Raw genomic sequence first — 20,792 nt, forward strand, 5'->3', positions numbered from 1 at the left:
ATGTGACTAACAATCCTGGTGGTGATACTGTGGTCAGCTCACAATGAGGTGCTAAGCCACCAAGAGATGTATGAAGATGGTGATTGATTGCTACAAGTTTGTAATGTCTTCTAAATAAAATACATAGGATGGAAACCTGTATTAATGTCATTTTAGAAAGCTTTAATGACCAGACCTTTACATTTCCATGCTCCATGCTTTCCGAAACAAAGCTGAACTGTAAATATTTAAATAAAGCACGATTCCAGACAAAGCTTATGTTTTTTGGATAGATAAGCTGGTGTCGGAGCTCTGCAGAGAGACCTGCTTCTGCCACAGAGCAAAGGTTCCTTTCTGCATCATGCTGGTAGGGCACAGGGTTTAGTCTACTTAGACTGTTGATGCTGAGATTGTATAGAGAGTGATGTTCGTGATGTAGACCCCATACAATCAAGGTCTGTATAAAATCATCAGTCATCTCCTTTACAGCAAGAATAGACACACACCTGAGCTAAGTAACATTCTGAGCATGAAAAGGCATTTGAATTTGAATATAGTATGGGGGGGATTCCACTTTACAGAATAAGTATTTTGTATCTCTACAAATAACTGATACATTCAACTACAACTGACCTTTAATCATGACTTCTATACAGCACACACATTGTCTTCAATCACATATTAATGTTAATATGCTACAGAGAGATAGGGCAAGGCTACAATGTTTCCAGTGTTATAGAACAAAGAATCCATGTCCTTATTTTTGTACATTTATAGCTCATCGCTACCAGGACGTTGTGAGCCAGTGCAACCAATCTAATTTAATTCCTTGGTTACCTCCTTGTATATAATTCTGATTGCATAGAGCCCTTTGTCTGCAGAGGATGATCGGAAAACAGAAATAAATTAAGGACTTTTGGTGATTTTTTTTTTCATTTTTTTTGTAATCTTGCCTTATTGATTTAATGAGCAGAAGTGTTTTAATCGATGCTTATTCTTTAAAGCAGAGGTCCCTAACCACAGGTTCCAGGACATTGGGCTGCAGTTGTCCTTGTAGCTAAATCAGGAAGGATTTGTGTCCTCTCTCCTGTCATTTTATTCAGCCATTAACAGCAAAAACTGCAGCCAAAAATGAAAGCTCCACCCTCTACCCTTTAAATTTCTTGCATGAAACCAGGCCATGGTGCAAAAAAGGTTGGACACCACTCAGTTGCAGGCCTAGCCAACAGTGACCTCTGTTCAGAGCTCACTTGAAGGCATATACTGCCATGCAGGTCTGGCCCTAGCTGTGGGGGCCCCTATTGGCTGTGGAGTGCCCAGGACCCACTTTGCACCTACCTATGTCTTTCCCTGGCACAGCTGTTTTATAAAAGGTGTTGTTTATGTTACAACACACATAGACATTTTAGACAATTGTGCACTTTTGGTGAAGGCTGTTTTCTGTTCCAGCATGACTGTGTACAAAACCAGCCCAATGCAGATATGGTTTGGTGCATTTGGTGTAGAATAACTAGTAGCCAACAAACAGTCTTGACCTCAACTGTATTAAACACCTTTGGAATGAACTGGAATGGCAACGGAGAACCAGTCCTCAGTATCTGGCCTGACAAATGTTCTTTTGGCTGAATGGGCACGAATCCATGCCAGTACACTTTTTAAGTCTTCTAGAAGGTTTGGCAGAGGCTTTAATAGCTGCAAAAGAGAGGCTTTATATTAATTCCCATGGTTTTGGAATGGGATGTCCTACAAGCTTCTATAGGTGTGATGGTCAGTGGCCCACAAACCAAAGGCATGTAGATACTTTGGGCATACAGCTTTTTATACTCCAGCAGCAGTGAATACAAGCAGCATCATTTATTTTTGTGTGAATATGAGAGAGCAGCATGGTATCAGCATGTCCCGTTCATGGAGGTACAGCATGTAAACTGAATTTCACAAACAACAGCTGTGTCATTTATTTTCAGCCGGGCACATCACATTCTCATTATCTGTTGTACTAACAAACAAACCCACAGTCTTGTATAGTTAATTTCTTCCATGCACTATTGTAACGTTCAAGCCCAGGGCATGGAATTGTATGATCACCCACCATTCCCTATAAAATACACAGCCAGATCATGAAGAGTCATAAAACCTTTCATTTAAATATACAAAGAATAGTATTTATCAATATTTATACAGGAACTGTATTGTATGGCATGTAATTTCCTTATTACTTTAAGACTTACTTTTTTGGTGTAACTTTCATTTTTTTTTTTTTCTATATTTCCTTTATGTTTCCAGGAATATATTACTTCTTACAGTGATCCCAGTACATCCTCGACAATGTTTTCATCTCCTTTTCTCGCTAAAAGAACAGAGCCACCATTGTTTCGCCCTTATACAAGCTCACCATACACTTTCTGGTCTGCAATGCTGGCTCAGGAATACCACAATCATGGTGCCTGGGCAGTTCTTGCCTAAAATGGATTGGCCCCTCACCTTGCTACAAAGGCACCTGTGAAGGGGTTGAATATATTAGGCATCACGTGAACAGTCACTTCTTGAAGGTGATGTTTTGGAAGAAGGAAATTGGGCAACAGTAAGCATCTGGGTCATTTGACAAGGACTAAATTGTGGTAGCTTGATGGCTGGGTCAAGAACATTTCCAACATAGAAGGTCTTGTGGGGTGTTCCCAGTATGTGGTAGTTAGTACCCATCAAAAAAGGTTCAAGGAAGGACAATATGTTAAGCCAAAACAGGGTGATTGACACCCAACCAAGGATCATTGATGTGCATGGGGGGGAGGCAAACTGATCCCACAAATTGCTACAAAACCTTATGTTGCCCATTGAAGAAAGATATCAGGACACTAAGTCCAACACACCTTGCTGGGTATGGGGTTGACCTCTGTCTGCCACTAGTAGTGCCTGCAATGGTCATGCAAGCATTAGAATTAAACCATAAAAAATGGCGACCTTGACTAATGAATCATGCTTTTTAATACCACGTGGATTGCCCTGTGAATTTATCTTGAGAAGAGATGGTGGCAGGATGCACTATGGAAAGAAGGCAGGCCAGTGGAGGCAGTATAACCTAATGCAGCTTTTATCAAACTTTTTAACATGGAGGAACCCTAAAAAATATTTCAGGTCTTTAAGGAACCCCTGCTATAATTACCATATCCACAGCTCACAGTATATTAGTGTGGTGGTCATTGGGAAGAATGCCTCTTACATTGCTGTCCCATGAGAAGCACGTCACCCTTACAGATGATAAGTAGTAGATTTGGGTAGGAGGAACAAATTGTTCATTGCTCAAGAAACTCCTAGCAATTTCTGGAGGAACTCTGGTTGGGAAACAATGACCTAAACGATCTGCTGCTGTTGTGTTGGTGGCAGATACCACAGAAGACCTTCAATTGTCTTGTCCATGTTTCAAGGGTGAGAGATATTTTGGTGGCACAAGAGGACCTACACAGTATTAGGCAGGTGATTTTAATGTTTTAGCCAGTCTATATATACGGCAGCTTACCAGTCCTCATTGTGGTGGCTGCAATCAGTTCCTTGTCAGTAATTCTTTTCCTAGACTGATAACTCTCATTGACTGTATTGTATCCCTGGAGAAGTACCATGATCATGATGTCAGGACAGGAAGAATATTAGGACAGTGGAAAATGAAGGTACTACACAACACTCCCACCTAGATTATGACATGAAGAGGGAGAAAACCCTCTTCTCCAAGCCATAACATAGATTGGGGTGTTCTTTAGCCCTTAAAAAGACCTGGGCAGAGCTATATATTTTAGATTTAAGTGTAGCACAGGGAGTTTCAAGATGATTGGATTTCTGGATCAATCCCAAGGTATTTGGTTTGCACTTATCGAGCAGATTTAACAAAACACTTTATTGAGTCTGTTAACGGTAACCAAACCCTGCTACTCTGAATATGAAACCAGATCCTTTACTTCAGGATACAACACCCTAAACTTTCACCAATCCGGCTCACAGATTATCACCTCATGAAGTCGGTGTTCTCTTGTAAATCATTTAATGAATGCAAATGGAAAAAAAAGTCAACTGACAAATCTGAGCGATAAGAATATAATTTACAGCAATGAAATGTAGCTCGCTTGGCTCTGTGTAACTGTTCCATGAGGGCAGGTGTCAGTATTTTGTAATGACAGATGGTAAAAGAGTTTCAGCATCGAGGTCTGGCACACATTCACAAGTACAAATCTCAACGAGCTGCATCCCAGCGGAACGTCAACAATAAATTCCCCCAGAATTCACACAGGAGGATTTCCAGAGAAATGGAAAACTCTACTACATATGATTTACATCTATGCTAGAAATATATCATAATCGCAATGTACTGTTCATGGGTACCTATAATTCTACGGTCATTTATAGGTAAAAAAAAATGCATATTGATAGGTGAAATTTGACAGTTATATGTCAATTATGTTGCCATTGTACTAAACGTTTTTTATATCAAAATTTGTTCTTATTTTATTTCAAGAATCTTAATTTGAACCTTTTCTTATGAATTCTAATGTAACCTAAAACCGGTCATAAATATGGCAAATTTTAGTTAATTTTACCCACTTTTCATCACAAATATAATTGCAAGTAATCCCAAGAAACAAATAATCTATCACCCATGAACTTAAATGGCCACTAGAAGCTGGACAATTATTGTTGGGCAATAAATAGATATTCAATATATTTTATTGAACAAATAGAAAGTGATCAAAAGCAATGGCAATATGTGGCATACTTGTTTATTGGCAATAATTGGATGTTTGGGCAGTTAAACCCAACTTCGTGCAGGGGTCATGATGAGGTGGTAGGGGTTCAAAAACCTAATCAATTATTCACTTAGGCTAAGGTTTGGCACTGTTCCCTTTAACCCTCTAACCCTAGGTACTGGACAAGGACCCTGCGCATAGACTTTCAAGCACGCTCAGCAATAGTCTACGCACCAGCAGGCCGAAGAGGGGTTTGTCACGGGGCAAGGGTAACCACTCTGGTAACCCTTGCCACACACACTATCACAGGTATACTGTCACCACGTGCTTAGACGTAAGCACGCACCGTTACCCTTGACAACCACAGTTATGCTTCTGCTTCTTTAGTGTCACCCGCTGCCACTCCAGACAGGGAAGTCTCAGAAATCACAATGTTATAGTAGCGCTTTGGGTTTGCAAGTTACACTATTTCTATTTGGAGCATTCAGAGATTCAGCTTACACCTTTTATAGGGTTTTAAAAGTAAAAGCATACAAAAACACAGAGCATAAACAAATTATAGAAAAATAAACACTAATCTAAGAATATTAACAGAACAGCAAAAAATAAAAAGGGAAAACTGTGAAATATTATTTAGGTAGACTTGGTTTTCCTGGTCCAGGTTGCTGTGTAAAGTCCAAGTTATTAGTCAGAGTCACTGGGCTCCCTGCATTGCTCAATGTGTCAGTGCCGTTGTCCTTAGCAACAAGATGGTATCAGTGAGAGCTCCCCCTGCTAGACTTACATGGCTTTTTCTAGGCCAACAACAGAGGTGGGACTAATACAACAACCCAATAATAGCAGGGTGGGGGCTGTCTGAGGGGCTATGTCCACATGGAGTATGGACACTTATTATTAATATTATTATTAAACAGGATTTATATAGCGCCAACATATTACCCAGCGCTCTACATTAAATAGGGATTGCAAATGACAGACTAATACAGACAGTGATACAGGAGGAGAGGACCCTGCCCTGAAGAGCTTACGATCTAGTAGGACACTTCCAAAATGCCCTTATTATAGCCATTATTAATATTTTTATAAGTACAGATTTTATGAACTGCCATCCCCCAAATTATTTATCACAAAAATACGATGTTCATAGAGATCAAACTAGGTATGTCTGGGACTTATAGTTCCCCAGAGCAGGCAAAACATGGGTTCCAGGTCTGCCTGTGGGCTGGGAAACCAGTTCGTGGTCTCAAAATGCTCACCATAATGATCTAGCTACAAATCCGTCATCTATTACTTTATACAGAATGGTATATTGGAAATATAAAGATTAGGAATAAATGTGTTTCAGAATACATATCAGAGACACTCTGTCTGGCCTTATCTGAGGTTTTTGACACCTGGAAAAACTGGAAACACTGACTACAGACAATTAATTAACAGCAAGCTATTACAACTTAGGACTCTTTGTTATTTTAAAGGGGAGAAAAAATTCAATTAGCACAAAGACCTTACACAGGAAGACCCTTTGGTAATTTTAAAGGGGAAATGTGGACTTAATATTTCCACCATATCACACTAAATATTTTCCGCCATATCACACCAACAATTGCCATTATGATAAACGCAGCCTAGATTATGGCACCAGAGTAGACAGGGCCTCAGCTCACCTTATTCTCTGAACTTGTGGATAGATGGCCATGTATTTGTAGGTGGATAAATACACCAGGCATAGTATAAAAGACATTTTTCTTCCTCGCGCGGATAAAACAGATATGCCCAGGAATTTAAAGGCATTTTAATTAAAATTTACAATGGGAGTTTATCACATATGGGCCAGATTTAGCTCAGTCCTAGTGATGGGGATAAGCACAGATTGTGAAATGACTTAATGTGCCGCTTCTGGGAAGGTCAAAGATATTTCTCAGCTCTCGCTCATCATATACTAAGGGATTACTCATTGCACTGCTATTTATTTTCTTGTAGAGAAAACAACAATGTTGTTGTGAGTTTGGGATTCTCTGTGTTTTTCTGGAGGTCTCTTATGAAAAATGTCTGTCTCTGTTATCGTAGAGGTGAAATGTCCATCTGATGATATCTCTGATCTCCATTAAAGGGAAACTAATGCAAGTTCAGAAATGTAACGTTTTTGGGTACTGTTATAAATGTATCTTAATGTATCACATGGATTTGATGTGTTTTTGGTTTGCTCCTCCATATTTTAATAATGTATTTCAGAATTATATGGGATTGTTCTAGTAGTCATCTTTATATCAAGGTTTATGCTTAGCATCCTTACATAGAAATGAATACAAAAAAATTTAAACATCTGTTTGTTTTTTTCAGCCTTTGTCCAGTTGGGAAGATTTCAATTTCATTCTCTGCCCAAGGGACACAACAGGAAATGAGAAAAAAATTTGTACATTTCAGTTCTGGTGCTATTTTTAACAAATGCTGCCAAATAAGTGTCCCATTCTGAAATATCTACCTTTTCTTTTGGTGACCGGTGTCAATGTTCCTGTCACTTTCTGTCTTGGTAGCATTACCTACCAGGATATGTAAATATGGTGACTCTCTCCAGATGGGGGGATTCCCAACATGCTGGGAAAAGGGCAGTGACATCACATTCACCCAAAAGAAATGGCATGAAGACAGGTTGAGGGGTGAGTAACATTTACTTTTTTCATCTAATATATATTTCTTCTTTTCTTTTACTAAAGTCCAAGTCAAAGTTGCCGCTTTGTTTCCGATCTGTAAGGCCCTTGTCTAGCAACAGTACTCACCAGATGCCAGTCCCCCAATCTAATGCCCCATTCTTTGCTTTTAGCAAGCCCCAGTTTGCACCCTCCCAGCACACAATTTCCTCCAGGATATAGTGTGCAAGAGATGGTGTCTGACAAGGACTGGCAGAGGATCAAAAGCCCACAGATGATGCAGTACCAAGATTCCGGCAGAGACAAGTCCAGAATACAGAGCCAGGGATCATTCACAGGTAATCAATCTACCAGACGAGGTACACAAGGGCAAAACAAAAGCAGTCATGTCGGGGTCACAGGCAAAAGGTCGGTCCAGGCAGCATAAACTCCCAGGGTCAGAAACAGGCAGCAACAGTAAATCAGAAGAATTCGCACTCCAGCAGCAAGTCAGCCCAGCTTAACGCTACAAAAGGCCTTGGTGACTATGAGCAGAACGGCTATAAAGTCCCAGCAGCCAATAACAGCGTAGGATTGAGTCAGGAACTAATCTGCCCCTAAAATCCCTTTCAGCTGAGCACAGCTTTAGAGTTTGAGCTGGAAATACCGATAAAATACATCTCAGGCTGCATGGCTAAAGGGAAGCAGGGGCTGTTGCTATTTCTTTGTTCTCCTTGCTGCTGCAAGTGACATCACTGGACAGAATAAATGGTGTTTGATACTGCAATGGCACTAGGGTTGGGCGAGCGAATTTATTAAATTCGGTCCCTCAGCGAATTGGGCCGTTCTCGCTTACCAAACATGTAGGCGAGAACGGCCTTTGTAAATTCGGACTGGGAGACCAAAATTTTGGGACCTGCAAGAGCAATCAGGGGAGCGGAGCTGTTGGCTCCGCTCGCCTGATTGCTGTTTCAGCCCTGTACTATGTGTTCTATGTGTTCCTGGATAGAGTTTGTCTATCCAGGAACACAGAGTTTCCTATCAAGGAACACAGTGTGAGTCTCACGGCTGGCAGCTCATGAATGAATGCAGCGTGGGAAAAATCCTCTGATTTTTCCCACGGCCGCGGTTATTTCCTAATCGGAACCCGCATGACTCACTCTGAGAGGAGGAGTATCGCGGCTGCATTTATGAATAGAGCTGTGAGAATCCTCCTCCCAGTGAGAGATCCCCGGGCACTACAGGTCAGAATGAGCTGTAAATACAGCCACGATAATCCTCCTCCCAGAGGATTGCCGATGGTTTTGGGAAATTTTGTGGGCCCATTGGAATTTTGAGGAAATTTTCCTCATCCCAGAGGCATTCTCCCTCATCCCTAGATGGCACATAATACGGGATCGCCGGCCCAACATGGGATCGCCGTCCCGATAAGCCTCTCCTAACACCATCTTTTTAGTTGGTAAGTACATTGTGTGTACTAGTGCTACCTTATTGGACACAAACTGTCCTAAAAGATGTATGACTATCACCAAAAATTGCTAGTTGTCCAACTTCAATTCTTTCTGATGAGGGTTAGAAATTTAGAGTCAGAACTGATCTACATACTTGCTCCAAATACTTGCAGCAATAAAGATGTAATTATCAGCAAGACATCCAGGACAATACCAGCAAGATTGCAGGATAAGCTGTGGGCAGAGTGAAAGGGTCATAAGAGACCAGAAACATTGCTGCTATACATAAACTGCTTCTCTTTCTGCTTCTCATGCTTGCTATTGCTTGTCTGAAGAAACATTAAAGAGTTGCTTTTTTTTAAAATCCTCTGTGCCAACTAAAAATTATTAGTTGGATCTGTTTCATCTCTCAGTGCCTGGGGTTTCACCGAAGCATGAGATGTGGAGTGGCGGAGTGCAATCTGTCAAAAATCTTGGAAAATATCTGATACAACGCTGCACGCTTAATAAGATGACTACACTCAGGAATATGTATCCACTCCCAGTTACAATGAGTTCATGAATGGGCAGTTGTGCTGTATCTAGAATATTAGTAAAAAGGGAATAGAATACAACAAAATAAATGGTGTTTGGTTTGTAACCCAACATACATATTCTTGTCATCTACCCACATCCATGTATACAACTTTTTGGCCTGATCCCCACCATTCTACTGGCACACCCAGGTTTAAAGTGCTGTTTGAAACGTCTGAAAGTTTTATATGTGAAGCAGCTGGGCCATCTCCAAGGAAGCTTCATCTCTGCTCTGCGTCACTTTGCTTCAATTGCAATGCATTATGCTGCCATGGAATGTCAAAGCCATGTTGTTCTGTGTTGTGCTATATGTTTCTGAAACTGAAGCAAAGCTCTTGATCGTTCCCAATGGTTTCTGTAGATCACCAACTGTAACATATAGCTGTATCCTCGTTATTTGTAACAGAAGTTAAATTGGGATGGTGTAGAATGGGTTAAGGGATTATCATTCCACATTCCCCCTCTTTTCTCTGGACAGTTAATGGATAACACTGCAATGGTGATATGTATCATCCCTCACCCACCCTTGTATCAGCCAAGTAATAAACCACGTGGCAGAGACTCACACTGCCAAGATCAAAGTGAGAATAAGTTTTATGAATTTACCTTAGCTGAACTAAACCTCATTCTATTGTCTAGTGAAGTAATATATAAACAAATGTTATTGAAATCTGTAGTGTACTGCAAAAATGAATAGTTTTTTGGTGACCAGAAGACCACCACTATGTCAAGAATGGAACATTGGACCATTATCAAGGCGTGCCCAATACCACAAAGTACACTTAAGCCACAATGGAAACCCAAACCTTGAGATCTATACAGGGAACAAGGCTTGGTGCTGGGGGTATAGTTTTCAACCAGACATAGCTGTAGCTTTACAGACCACCCTTCTCCACTGGTCAATATTCTGGTGACCTATGAACCCCAGAAGAGCTGTTCCCAAACCTACCCATTGCAGTCAGTAATATAGAGCTTTTCTACTCACTTTATCAAACTTGCCACTGAAGTTCTAAAGGTGATTGGCATTTAGGAAACCAAATTCCATGAGACTCTATAAGCCACTTTTTGGCTGCAGGGGATTACAGAAAACACAAATGAAGGTGAACTGGCTAGAGCACAGCTGTAGAATTTGTTGCCTTGCTGAATGAATGTACATAGCAGCTGTATTTGCTCTTTAATACTCTTTAATATTTCAGCAGTAGACCATCACTAGAACACCAACAGTGCATGGAGATTATGACATACCACCAGCAGTGCGTCATTAACCCATCTTCAAGCTGTTAGTAGATAATTCTTTAAGAGGGGAGTAGTTTAAGAAACACAGTACAACTAAAACATTGTGTTTTTTATCAGTGTTGGGCCAATATTGCTAAAGTTGCCCATAAATAAGGGATGGCAGTCATCCAATTTCATATTTACAAAATCTATGCACATCAACCACACTTTAATATTCTGGGGGGGGGGGGTTCATACAATTTGACAACTGTTCAGTTTTAAGATCATATAATCTCTCACTTACTTGTACACATGTACACAAGTCAGATGATGTTTGCTTGACATGAACAGTCATACTCATCTTGAGTGAACATTAGACATGTGTACAGAGGTCCCCAGATGTCATTCATCAATCCACCATGGCGTGGTGAACTTATGCTCTCCCCGTGTTTGTGTGGGTTTCCTCCCACATTCCAAAAACATATAGTTAGGTTAATTGGCTTCTCCTCAAGCTGACCTTAGAATGTGATAATGACATATGACTATGGTAGATTGTGAGCTCCTTTGGGGTACAGCTAGTCATATGACTATGGAATTTGTAAAACTCTGCGTAAGATGTTGGTGCTATATAAATACAAGCAAATGTAAATGTGTAAATGAGTACTTAGATGATCATTATTATACTACCAAAGGAACTTCCCGCCCTATGTAGAATACCATCAAAGTGACATCAGTAATTTACAAAACATAGAAAGCACCACGATAAAGCCATCATTATATCTTATAGTGATACCTTTATCTCCATTCCTGGTTCTCTGCCTATATCAGGGAATGACGAATACAGCTTTCGTGGGAAAGAACTTCCAGCGGTTGAGTTTCGAAAAACTGCAGATGTTGTCTCTCTAAAAATAGATGCTGTTTTTTGGACTAGTCCTCATTTGTATGAATCAGATGAGCTGAACAATATACAGAAACTTTTTAATTGGACAATGAAAGTGCCGAATGTTGTGCAGGAAGACAGAGGTGCCTGCATTGCCTCCAGCAACCAATTACATTCCAGCTGTAATTCTTCTAGTGCTAATTCAAGAAATACAATAACACTGATGGTTTCTACTAGAAATAAGGACAGATGTCTTTTTCTGCTGGGTTTATAAACAATTCTGAGTTGTTCTGCAAATTTCTAGGTTTACTCTTTAGAGGTTCTATGGCTCATAGATAGAAAACTGACTGGAATATCACATTCAACTTCAACTGCAGGATCTGGAACCTCTGGGTAAAAGTATCATACAGAGAATTAGGATCAGTGCTTCCAACAAGTAAAAAGTCTTTTTGTACTTCTATTAAGTTAGTCTTGTGATTTAGGAACTGCTGCCATGAATAAGATGAGCAGTGGTCATTGCTGATAAACTTAATACTAGTCCTAGCACTAAATAGAGTTCCAGGGTTCCTCCAGATGATGCTAGGGTTTCTTCGAGCCATAAGCAAGTTGTGCCTCTCATGTCAGAAATGATCTTTTAGGCCATTTGTAAGTATGACATTCTGTCTAATGGCCAGCAATGAAAAAGATATTCTTCTTACTTATCACCACACTAATATATTGTGAGATGTAGATATAGTAATTACAGCAAGGGGTTCCCTGAGACCTGACAGTTATTTTAAGAGTTCGAAAATGTTTAAAGGTTGAGAAAAGCTACAAAAAACATTAACAGGTCCAACCTCTTGACCCTCCTGACCCTAAATGGTGCTGAGCAAGGAATTATATGAAGCTACTGATGCTTGCTGTATATAAAACACATTATTTGTTTTGTTCTGGTTTTACAACCCATGGTCATGTCACGCATTTCAGGACCAATATTTTATTATTCATATGGGGAATATTGATTTCACCTTTTTTTATAGAGCCGATCTGTCTGATAATCTGGTAAGTCTGCTTTGTCTAAAATTGTTGCAGGAAATGTAAACCAATCTAATTTTTTCATGACACCAATCTGTCTGCAGGTATGGTATAATAAAGTTCAATACCACAATTCTATATGTCAAGCTTTTTGTCCATTGAAATATCATTTCTTTATCAATATGTAGCGTTAAGGTATATGTAGTAGGGTAGGGATCAAAACATGTCTGGGCTTTATATACACTTTAATGGAATTTCCTTACCTTTTTGTATAACCAACATTTTGGGGAAGTGGAGAATTATAGGGGACTGCCATTTAGAGATTGCTCAGGCAGAGGCACGGCCCTGGTGACCTCACAAGAAGTGATGAGATCTGCCCGACCAAGACAAAGGCTGCATATCCGAATAATATTTTCACCACTCTTTCCAAAACACCAAAAAATGTTTTGACTAGATTTGGATTTTCATTGGTAAGTACAGAAAGAATGGTGCCAATTAGTAAATCAGCTCAATTGTATTATTCCAACACTTGTAATATCTCCATTCTGACATACCTGTGGTCACCTCTTCTTTCAGTGGCCGTGATAGCTTCCCTCCCCTGATGCCATACACTGATACTGCATATCTGGTGTTCCCAGTCAGATCCGAAAGTGTCACCTCACGCTGGTGCCCGGGAACAGATGTCTCCTTTGGGGTGGCGCCATCACTTACATCTTCATACCGGACCAGGAACGATTCAAAAACATTAGGCTTAGCCTTCCACACCAAGGTGACAGTGTCAGTTGTAACGTCTCTCACTTGCAGACCCCCTAGTGGAAATCTTGGAGGCACTAGAGAATAAAAGTCCATTTTTAAAATGAGTAAAACAAATATAACAGGGCAATACAAGGTAAAATAATATATTATATAACAATATTATATTAATGTAATCCTCAGGAGATGTTTGTTGGGAGTTGTCCTACAGTGTCAATGGTCATTTAATGAACTACCTATGAAGAGCCGGTTTTGTCACCCTCGCACAGGACTACAGATTACTCCCTCCTTTCCTTTTCTCCATAAGCTTTAAATGTTTTATATTAGACAGAATAAAAAGAGCTAATAGGTGATGTTCACTGAAAAGGTTTGAATACAGTTGAATATCAGGAAGACATCCAAAGTAAAAGCTTCAGCCATGCTGAAGGCGGTGAAAAATACCCCAAAAATGTTGCCCCTTTACCAGATATTAAGACCAATATATTTTATCTGGACTCCAATTCTGTTTTGATACGCTTCTTCTGCTATATTTCATAATAAAGAGGTTCTAACTTTATCATCAATAAACCTAACCCAACATAATTTCCTAAATGAAACTTACTTAATTTAGAAAAATAATGTTTTTATATTGTCCCACACAAATTTCCCCTCACTTCTGGGTCTGGTAGCAGGATGTAAAAGGAGAGCTAAACAATGAGGACATGAAAACCAATAAAATCCTGAAACAGCTGCACACCAGTCAGTACTACAAATTAACTAATTCAATGTTACACTATTTACTTTTTAGGGCTGCAAGTCATCCAGATCCCTCTGTAGAGATACCCATAATGATATATTACACAAACTTGGTTATACCTTTCTCCTATTCCATCCTGAACCCTGTGCTGGTTGCCTTATTTCATACAGTGATTGATAACAAGAGAGAAAGCAGAATTCTATATTAAATCTAAAACCATTGGTTTTACCTGTAGAAGCCACGGTTGTGGTTGTGGTTGGTGGCGGAGTGGTTTCTTCAATCGGTGGAGGAGTGGTCTCTTCAATCGGCAGCTGAGTTGGAGATACCGTAGTGGGTAATGGAGCTGCGGTTGGAGGCAAAACAAATTGTATTATTTGTGGCTTCTGCAAAAAAAAATATATATATTCTTTCTTGTTGTGTTTTTTGGACAACCACCCCCTTCCCTCCCCTTCATAACCAATGACATGCTGAATCATGGAAACATTACATGCAACATGTGCTCGATGACATGCTACAAAGCAGTGAGCATATATGATTATGTATGTATGGGTTACTGCTGGGTGCATGGACATTCATAAAACCTTCTCCCATACATACACAAAAATATATACCAGCTGTATGTTCTATATACATACACCAATACCAGGTGTATGTATATCATACATGGTTTAAGAATGATATTTAACCTTATACTGCATCAAATAATGACAGATGACATGGAAAGCATATTCAGATCTGTCATTAATATATATATCATACACACATTCAAGCACTTTTACACTGTTCAATACACCGATAACTGTGTGTGGGGTATAGATATACATTGTATAATTTTATTAAAAAGCAAAAGTTAAAGAATAGAGATTAAATCAAAGATGAGATGAATACATTTACTTTTAGGTTTTCATTGTAATTGGTTTGACGGTTTTGAATACTAACAAAACTGATCTGCTTCTTGCTTAAAAGGAAAGTTTACTCAAAATTTGTAACTGGTTTTTGGGTGAATATTTAAAAGCTCAACCCCCCTTTATTTATTTTAAGGTCCCTCCAAAAGACAAGGGTGCAAGAGGCCAAGAGGTTTCAAATGCACATAAAGAAGACTTTCCTAGGAGCAGTAAATAGGGGAATGCACATTTAAAAGAATTTTGTATTGCAAACTGGGTAGGTTGCTTCAAAATACAGGATGAATGTGTTCTCAGGAAGTATTTCATTGTGAATCAGGGACCAGGAAGGTTTTATTATTTTAAAGTAGTTTATTATCTATGCCTATGCCCCCTAAGTTCTCAGTCGGGGAGATGTAGGATTCAAGAGCCCATTTGTGTTTGAAATCAAATGATATTGGTTAACCATGTAACTATATCTACCTTTCCTGTCTCATTATACTGTGCAAAAAAAAGCCAAGTGCCTCCAGGGGAAATTTCCATGCTCGTGGCCCCCAAAAGGCTAAAACAGTAGTGGCCAACAGCCATGTTGCCTCCACGGACCCCTGGTTGAGAAACACTTCTTTATACTAATAAGTCAAGGTGGCAGTTGATGAGGCTTCATATGTCCTAATCTGATTCTGCTTTCAGTGTTTTGGCCATAAGCATGTTCCATTTCATTAAACTAACCCACAAAAAAAATGTATATCTATATATCTACACACACCTATGCACATCTCTTGCACATTCACATCATTCTTTTTCAATATGATATATATACAATTGTGCGTTCACATTGCCTGAAGGGTAAAGGTGTTATCAGCAGGTCAGTCGCGGTGTCATTTTGCCATACGGTGAGCACAGAGCGAGCGGCAGAGGAAGAGATAGGCCTGTGAGGTAAAACTGTGTTGTTATTCATCTGTAAGTGGTCAAACGGATAACGGAAATCAAGACAGAGGGGTGAAGTACTGAACAAATATAAATAAGCAAAAGAAAGGGTAAAACAACTATTGGGTTTTGTGGAACATAAACAGAGCTGAAGTTGATCTGTCTTTACAACATTCATAGGCACAGCATTGGCATTGCTCATTATGTCTAATTAGGTTTTGGTTTCCATTTTCCAATTTATCATAAATACTGTAAATGACAGCTGGAAATGTATAATTGTATATTGAAACTTTGCTAGTTAACAGCATAATTCTCTTTCATATTGGGTAAAGGTTAACCAATAAACTTGTAGCCTTCAATTAGGAATACATAATTTGCTTGTAATCAATGATCAATTATTTAAATCAATCAATTATTGATGTTTTTTAAACAAAGACATAGAAGTGTGAAAACATATCTTTGTAAGCCAAACGTCAAGCTTTGATTCTGCATAAAACTTATAAGCCTGGATGGACTATGTATTGATTTGTAGTCATTAAAGTTTTATGCTGCTGAATGGCTCTCAAGTTTTTGTATGTACCAATATGGAAGACTTGAATGAACCTAGTTCTGGGCCTGCGTCCTGGATTAGGAGAAGACTGATTAGCTAAGAACCAAGCTTCTCCATATCCTTGACCTGGTAAGAGATAGGAAAAGAAGGGTGGAAAAGAGTTCTAAAAAGCTTTCCTTCAATGTTGCATAGACAGGTCTAGGTACAGGATGACAAAGAGAAAAATTTATGAAATATAAAATACTGACCAGACAGAGTAAAGGAAAGATAAAGTAGAATTTAAAAAATAATGAAAACCATGGACGAAGTGTTGAATTTAATTGAAAGATAAATTAAGAAGACAGATCCCAATGTTTAGCACTCCTATAAGAAGGAAAAGAAAAGCACATTGAGATATAATTCAGACAAAACCTTTCACAAAACCCATAAACAAAACTTTTTGTTTAGGAATGACCGTGTACCAGTAAAATGGAATCTGGGTGCATGGCCAAGTGAAAAGCAGATAACTTATAGGACAGCCAAAATAATAGCTAAAATATCCCTAACTTCCCACTTTTTTGCTCATTGATTGCAACCTAGCTGACGTAGTACCTGTGTCTGTCACCAACGAGTAAGACTTGGAAGATCGGCCCCTCAGAAGCCCGTGTAGGTCAAATCTGTAGCTGGTTCCGGGGCTAAGATCCTTAATTTCCACCTGCCTGACACCTCTTTCCACCTCCATCTTCTGAGGAGTGACTCCATCTATTGGTGGCCAAGAACTATAAATAATTATTACCCTGTCCCACAGAAATCCAAGACCTTCTAATGATATAACAAGGCTGGTGGGAGTTCTCTGGTGAACGCTAGGTCTTCCTTGAGCTCCTGGTCCTGGGACTTTTGCTATAGTGGGACTTTGGAGCGGATCTGCTTTACCTTGGCTTTCCCCAGCATCTGGAATCTGGTTAACTACCAAGGATTTATCTTGATTATTGTGTTCATCTACAATTGGTCCTAAGTGCTCCCTTTCATCTTTTCCTTTTTTTGTTGAACTGGTATCTATTGTGTGGTCAACATTTAGTAAACTGCCTTGTGGATCAGAGCTTATGGAAGGTTTTTCTTTGGGTTTTTTGGTCGGCCTTCCTAAAGTGATTGTTCCTGCTTCATATTCTGGCATTTTTGGACGTGATGAGGGTGTTTCTAGTTCATCTTTATTAAAGCTCTTGTCTACCTTCGTTGTTTCAGAGATTGGCCTTTTTTTATCTTCTTTCTTCTCATTTTTTTTCTGTGGTATGGTAGGCTTTTTAGGAGGTGTTTTTTGTGAAACTTTACTTTTATCCAATACTAGCTTTGAAGGAACCTGTTTAGAAATGTCTGAATCAATCACATCCATTGTTTCATAATTTGCTTTGTCGGGTACATCCACATTCCCATCTGTAACTTCAGAAGAAGAGCCATAATTTCCTACTGGTAATGTGTCAGGAACATCTATCTCTCCAACAGCTTCTACTCTTCCTAGTGTTTTCACATTTGGAATAACCGAAACTGTTTCTGAAGAGTCTGGCCTTCCCAGGGATACTATTCCCTCTTTTGTTGGATCTGTAGAACTACCTAAATTCTGTTCTTTGCTGTCTACTACTGAATTTCCAAAACTGCCTTGCAAATGTGATGCCCCAATAGGTTCGGAATACCCTGTGGCACCTGGAGTCTTTTGAGGTAGGCGATCATACACCATTCCAGTAAAACTGTCTGGCTTCCACTTGATTAAATAAAGAAATATTGCCTTGGCTATAGATTCAACTGTTTGATTCCCTCTCAATGGGTATGAAGTAGCCCTTAAGTAACTCTCCAAACGCTGAATAAAAGTTCCATTATATGAAGAAAGTTTTTCTGGCAAATTCTCAATTACAGACTTCATATGGGGTCCCAATAGCTTGGTTTGATTCTTAACCTTTCCTCCAGGGTTCCTGACAGTTGCTCGACTTTCTGTCACTACTGTCTCATTGTGGTATACTTTGTCCTCATTTCCAACTATTACTTTTCTTCTGGTGGTGTTAACAATTCTGTTTATCTTGATTAAAGTTGTAATCTGCTTTTTGGATTTTGTAGGATCAGAGGGATCATCTACCAAAGTAGTTCCTTCATCAGTTCCTTTTTGCTCAGTTTCAATGTGGCTTTCTGTTGGTTTTTCTGGTGTCATTTCACTTTTTAAAATATCTAGATGATCTAGATGTGAAGAAGGTGGAAATTTAGGAAGATTATCTTCAGTACGTGATGGACCAGATGGACCCTCTGGATAAAATGGTGTTGGTTTTCCATCAATATTGGACTTGCTTGCAGTTTCCTTCTTCAACAATTCAATTTCTCGAAGCTTTTTGGCAACACTGGAAGTTTCTGGTAGCCGTCCACCACCAGGAAAACGGACTTTAGAATGAGTGCTTGTGGTTCGATGTACATCTTCTTCTGTTTCCCCTTCTTTCAATTTGGTAGGATCTTTAGAAACTGTTGTGATATGAGTAATGTTCCTAGTAATCACCCATTTTTCTGCTTTCCTTCCTGGTAAATTGTTTTCACTGTCTAATGGATTTATTTTGTCTGAACCATCATCTACCTGCACACTTGTTGTCACAAATTCCTCTTCACTCTGGGATGGTAGGTTAGAGGAATAATCTGAATCACCAGTTTCATGGCTGATGTTAACTACCTTTCCATTCTTAAGGTGACGGGTTTGGTATATAGTTGTAATAATGGTTGTTATATTTTTTGTTGTATGTATTACTTTGCTTCCTTTTTGTCCTTCTGTAATGATCTCTTTAGTTTCCTTTGTAAGAGTTCCATCATCATCATCCCCTCCTAGTGAGAGGTCTTTTTTCGGTTCTGAGGAAAAATGTTTTCTTTGTATTGTAGTTTCAGAGGTATCGACAATACGAGAAGTTCCCACTGATCCTCGATCCTTGTCTTTTTCCTCAACATTCATACGCTTTCTTTCTTCTCCAGCTAATAAAGCACCAAATTAAGAAGATGACAGTTACCCTAAATATAATTAAATCTAAGATGAACTATATTGCTTAAAATTTCAAAAAAGTAAACTCGTGTAAATTCATGATGAGATTAACAGTCCTGCCATTAAGAAAAAATAGACTTTCATTAGCAGTCCTAGAATTGGAGTGAAAATGAATGCTAAAAATTAGATACATCATTATTTTTACAAAACATCTTTCCTGGAATGCTTTGTATATTATTTTTGAATATTTTTATAAAAAAGTCACATTCATACCTTGCCCCTTGCATTAATTATCAAATTTTGAACTGATTCACATGGAGGATCTAAAATTTGTAAATTTAAATGTTTACATATTATTATACTATAAATAATTGGTAACTTATGATTGTAATTGTAAATATTTTAACCCACAGAAAAACCCAAGATCAATACAATGAATATATTGCAGCAAACCACTTCTTAGATGTGCTACTTTAGTTTTCATTTTACAGAGAAGTAATAGACAAAGATGCTGGGTAATCTTGCCAAAAACACAGTGTACCTGTCACTTGCTGTGAGCTGAACTAAAAGAACGAGCAATGATATCTCTTTTTTGTAAACCACTAATCCTTTCATCCCAAAATTATTATGGATGTAGAGGGAAAGGGATGGCTAAGCTCCAGCTTGGGTGGCAACCATGGCCCTCCATAGCAGAGTGAAATGAGAAAGCATAGAACAGGGGTTGCCCACACTTTTTGGCTTGCAAGCTACTTTTAAAATGTCAAATTGATCTACCAACAATAAAAACTTGGACTTAATAACTCCTTTGCTCACTAGAGTTTATTTTGAAAGGCAGGGCTCTGCGATCTACTTACGTTGCCTCTACCGGTAGATCGGGATCCACCTGTTGGGCACCCATGGCATAGAACTGCTCAAAGGGGTAAACAACCAAAATAGAAAGACTGGCAAGCTGTAATATATTATATGTTAGGCTTTGTTACAAATTCCAAATAATATTAACAGCTACATACACTATATGGCCAATGTTCCTTTTCACCTTACCATCGCACCAATATAAACATTATCATTGCACTGGACTTATCCAACTTATTGCAGCTATACCAGGCTCCACTCTTCTGCAAAGGGACTTACACAAAACATTGAGATATGTCTGTAGGAATGTGTGCCTATTTAGCCAAAAGAGCATTGTGCGTTCAGTTATTGATATTGGACCAGAAGACCTTGTTCGTTATTGGCATTCAAAATATTCCCAAAAGGGCGCAGAAGGTAAGAGTGCCAGGGCTCTGTGCACTTGAGATCTTCGAAGCAAACTCAATAAACTCTAGCTTTATGTAATTGGCTTTATGCACAGAAGCACAATCATGCTGGGTCTTCCTTAAAGGCTGGATGTACACAATTGTCTAAAATGACTTTGTATCCTGTAGCATTACCAGTACCCTTCATTGGAAAAACCTGAACTGAAAAATTTGGAAGGGTGTAGCCTATAGTTTTGTGGT

General features: G+C 39.0%; 1 protein-coding gene across 1 annotated transcript in view; it reads right to left on the reverse strand.

Moving 5' to 3' along the window:
* Positions 1 to 20,792, reverse strand: part of TNXB (tenascin XB) — a 78,504-nt gene that overhangs the window by 26,450 nt on the left and 31,262 nt on the right. The window contains 3 exon segments of the mRNA XM_072431773.1: positions 13,024 to 13,299; positions 14,188 to 14,301; positions 16,908 to 19,289. Coding sequence (XP_072287874.1) covers positions 13,024 to 13,299; positions 14,188 to 14,301; positions 16,908 to 19,289 — 2,772 coding nt within the window.

This window comes from Pyxicephalus adspersus, chromosome Z (genome assembly GCF_032062135.1).
Source record: "Pyxicephalus adspersus chromosome Z, UCB_Pads_2.0, whole genome shotgun sequence".
NCBI classification, from domain to species: Eukaryota; Metazoa; Chordata; class Amphibia; order Anura; family Pyxicephalidae; genus Pyxicephalus; species Pyxicephalus adspersus.